This window comes from Ochlerotatus camptorhynchus, unplaced genomic scaffold (genome assembly GCF_037179485.1).
Source record: "Ochlerotatus camptorhynchus isolate MF236.1 unplaced genomic scaffold, CSIRO-AGI_Acam_v1.1 ptg000623l, whole genome shotgun sequence".
In the NCBI taxonomy this organism is placed as follows: domain Eukaryota; kingdom Metazoa; phylum Arthropoda; class Insecta; order Diptera; family Culicidae; genus Ochlerotatus; species Ochlerotatus camptorhynchus.
Genome location: NW_027041102.1, coordinates 2,526 through 7,037, shown reverse-complemented (window position 1 = coordinate 7,037; position 4,512 = coordinate 2,526). Strand labels below are relative to the sequence as shown.

At 43.6% G+C, this 4,512-nt stretch overlaps 1 protein-coding gene across 1 annotated transcript; it reads right to left on the bottom strand.

The window, feature by feature from the left end:
- Positions 1-1,530: 1,530 nt before the first annotated feature.
- Positions 1,531-2,160, bottom strand: LOC135714156 (uncharacterized). Its single transcript, XM_065237449.1, has one exon. It carries the CDS (start codon positions 2,158-2,160, stop codon positions 1,531-1,533), a length of 630 nt encoding a protein of 209 aa, XP_065093521.1.
- Positions 2,161-4,512: the final 2,352 nt, after the last annotated feature.

The following is a 4,512-nucleotide window of genomic DNA, read 5'->3' as shown; positions in this document are numbered from 1 at the left end:
AAAATCACATTTATTTTAAGTGTATTTCACCATGGTTCAATGTGTTGTACACGTTATCAATTCAAGTGTATTGAATCACACTACTGTTCAAAACAGATTAAGTATTTTGCATTTCAATGCGATGTGAATTGCTTGTTCTGTTACACAGCAAAAAAATAATTTTGATATCACATCAAAGTGGATGCACTACAATCATGTCGAAAATTTCATGTAATTTTTATGACCACATAAATAAACAAATGCAGTAAAAGCAGCGTAATGTCAGTTCATGCATTGTATTAATGATAATTTTGTCCTTTTTAGCAAGTAATATTACACCATATTTTCGACATGATTGTAGTGCATCCACTTTGACGTGATATCAAAATTTTTTTTTTGCTGTGTAGGTAAACATCTTACACATGAATTGTGACTTCATCCTTATCAACCAGCCTCATATATGAGAACATCCGTGGCCCTGTGAGATAGAACGTAGAAAACGGCAGCAGCACATCCCAATGAGAAGATTCGAGCAGGGAATACGAACGGAGCGAAAGAAAAACACGTTCACTACGTTTGACGTATAGATAGGAAGTGTTTATTATACTCAGAGCTGCCAGGTGGTTTTATAAAAAATCTGTATCCACTCTATTAAAAAATCTGTATTTTCTGTATTGACGATTTTTTTTCTTAATTAATCATGTTTTGTTGTTTTACAAATACAGTGCATACAAAATAACCATAAAAAGTGCTACCACCTATTCGGGCTATCGTACTAACCATACGGGATATAATTGCGCCATTTGTGATATCGTCCGTACTTATTTATAAGAGTGATATGAAGCCGTTTGAAAAAGTATGGAGATTTTAGTTTCTATTCATTATCTTCCTGATAAGCAGTTTTAAATGCAAAAAAGTGCAAGAGTTCATTACTATTTGATATTTTTAATATAGATGAATACAATTAATTACATCATTTGTGTGGTAGTTACACCGAAAAGTCGAGAGATGTCGCCCCGCCAGTGCTGGTAAAATCATGTTTGCAGTATGGAGAATATCAGAAAATCCGCAATTTCATACGAAATACATTTTCAATGCAAGTGAAATGTTTACAAGTACTTGTATTTGTACCATTTTAATGTGCTCGGGCACTTTTCTTGTATTTAACATACATGCTTATATTGGAAATATTCAATTCATACTGTAAATCCCCATACAATCTCAAATCGTTTACTACCAGCTCCATATGAATCCGAAAGCGGTTGGTCCTCTTGTTGTGAATGCTGTCAAAAACACCATAACATTCATTTTATAAAAATCTGTATAAATCTGTATTGTAATTTAAAAATCTGTGATAAATCTGTATTCTGTATCGGGTCTGTATTAAGATTAAAAAATCTGTATAATACAGATAAATCTGTATAAATGGCAGCGCTGATTATACTCTAAATTATAAGTAAGCAAAATGTTTCAAGATGTGTATAAAGTAAGGTAAGGCACACACTCAACTGTAAGTGATCAGATTGATCCTAACACCCCTCCTCAAACTTATCACATCTGAATCCCCAAAGTAGAACAATGCTTGTTGAAGGTTGCAGGAACCAGACCTTTCGTCAACATATCTGCCGGTTGTTCGCTGCTTGGCAAATACTTTATTTCCACTTTACGCTTCAGGACACACTTCTTGATAAACTGCAACTTAACGTCCGTATGCTTCAGTTTCTTGGAAGGCGCCTCTGATTCAGCTATCGCGATAGCAGACTGGTTGTCTTCGAATATAACGATGTTCTCCTTGTCCAATATATCCAACTCCTTGAATAACTTGGAGATCCACAGCGATTCACAAATGCAGTCGGCCAATGCGCTGCACTCCGGCTCGGTAGACGACAGAGCGATAGTTCGTTGCTTGCGAGAACTCCAAGATGTTGTAGCTCCATACGTCTGGAAAACGTACCCCGAGACAGAATGGCGGTCATTGGGGTAGGTTGCCCAATTCGCGTCGGCAAAACCAGTTATCTGTTTTGCAGATTCCTCTCTCTTGTACACCAAGCCGTATTGCGCCGTTCCTCTCAGGAATCTTAGAATTCGTTTGGCATGGGACCAGTGTTCCTGGGATGGATTGCACTGAAACTGGCTGAAGTACGAAACAGCGGCACTGATGTCAGGACGCGTGGTTACCATTAGGAATGTAAGGCAACCTATTAACTCGCGGTATGGTTTCTCAAGTTTTTCCTCCTGTGATGACCTCTACAGCTGCAAGTTGGTTTCCATGGGTGTTGATGCCGGCTTACAGGCTTCCATACCGAATCGCTTAAGGATCGCCTCGGTGTAGCGGGGCTGACTCAGCTTCATGACTCCATTCTTGACATCTCGCTCGATCCGGATACCCAAAAATATCTGAGATTCACCCAGATCCTCCATGCGAAACTCTCGTAGCAGCAACTGCTTAACCGCCACAACTTCTTGCAGATTCTTTGACATGATGAGAGCGTCATCCACGTACAAGTTAAGGTATACGGGGCCGGACTTCCCTTGTCGGACATACAAACAGCTATCTTCCACACAGCGCCGGAATCCAATCTTCTTCATGAACTTGTGGAATCTATCATTCCAGGTCTTGGAAGACTGCTTCAGCCCATAGATTGATTTGCTGAGCTTGCACACTTTCTCCCCCTCCTCAAATCCTTCAGGCTGGCACATGTATATATCCTCGATGAGGACCCCGTTGAGGAATGCGGCCTTAACATCCATCTGATGAACTACGAAGTCGTGATGGTTTTCCAAGACCGTCGACATCTTGATCACAGGTGCATACGTTTCGTGATAATCATAGCCATAGCGCTGGGTGAATCCCTTGGCCACCAACCTAGCCTTCCTTATATAAACAGAACCATCTGGGTTGGTTTTCAGGCGAAACACCCACTTACAGTCCACTGGCTTGCGACCTTTTGGGAGATCTACTAGATGCTAGGTCTCGTTGTCGGCCAAAGATTTGAGTTCCTCGTCGACGGCTACTTTCCACTCGGGCCAATCATCCCGCTTTCGCAATTTCTCAATTGTGGTTGGCAGGTTGTCAACATAACTCTCCGCATTGAGGGCGAAAGCGATGCAAGAATAGTCCTTCAGTCTTATTGGCGGATTGCGTTTTCGCTCACTTCGGCGAATTTCCAGGGGATCTCTCTCTTCCAGCTCACTGTCGTCTTCACAGTCACCGAATTCCTCATCTTCACTGACTTCAAACAGCTCAACTAGGCCCTCCTCGTCTTCATCCTGCTCAGCAATCTCCGGATTCACACCATCCGGCATAGGTCCAGGATATGCAGGAACCTCAGGATCCACTGCCGACAACCTCATTGGTCCGGCTAACTCAACAGTACCGGAACCCGGTTCTTTAACCGGATTATCCCCTCCTTCACTCAACAGCTTCGTAGATTCATCAACAGCAACGTCACGGGAAATAAATATCTTTCGCCCGTCCCACAGACGATAACCGCTTATGCCATATCCGACGAAGAAGCAATCCTTACTGCGTGACTCCAGCTTGTTCCGCTTTTCCTTCGGTACAAAACTGTAGGCTTTGCTACCGAAAACCCGGAACTTGGAAACATCGGGTTTGTGGCCGTACCACATCTCGTACGGAGTCTTTCCGCTTGGCAATGCTGCTGTCGGGCTCCGGTTGATGATGTACACGGCTGTCAAAACCGCCTCGCACCACATATTCTTATTCATTCCTGCATCTTGTATCATCGCCCTTGCCTTGTCCATAATCGTTCAGTTGAGCCACTCGCTTACGCCGTTTTGCTGCGGCGTATATGGAACGGTTTACTCAAGCTGTATACCCTTCAGCCGGCAGAAATCACGAAATTTTTCTCTTACATATTCGCCGCCATTGTCGCACCTGAGGCGGGATATGCTGCTATCAAAATGCGACTCTGCCATGGCCGCAAACGTTACGAAAGCATCGTGAACTTCATCTTTGGTGTGCAAAATGTACACCGCCGAAAAATGGGTATAGTCATCAGTGAAAGAAACATAATAACGCTTACCGTTCCAAGCAGCGGGCTTCATACCTCCACACACGTCGCTGTGAATCAGCTCCAGCGGACGTGCACTCCTGGGCAAAGGCATCTCGATGAAGGGCTGCCGTGTCTGCTTTCCTTTGAAGCACGGCCCACACAGCTTGCTCTCCGGCGTTCCACTTTTCTTCATCACTAGGCCTTTCACCATATTTCCATTCACCAACTTCATCAGTCCACTTCTTCCTATGTGGCCATATCGTTTGTGCCACAGTTCTTCATCACTCATAGTCTTTTCACTCAACAGGGCTTTCTGCCCATTCACTTTCCTCACGTTCACGTCCAGTTCATACAGACAGTCCTTCCGTTTGGCAGCGCAAACAACTTCGCCATTTCGCTTTATCACCGCACTGTGCTTCCCGAATACAACCTCCATTCCCAACAGACCCACGCGCCTTATCGAGAACAAATTGTATCGCAGTCCCGGGACGTACAGAACATCATACACAACGCACTT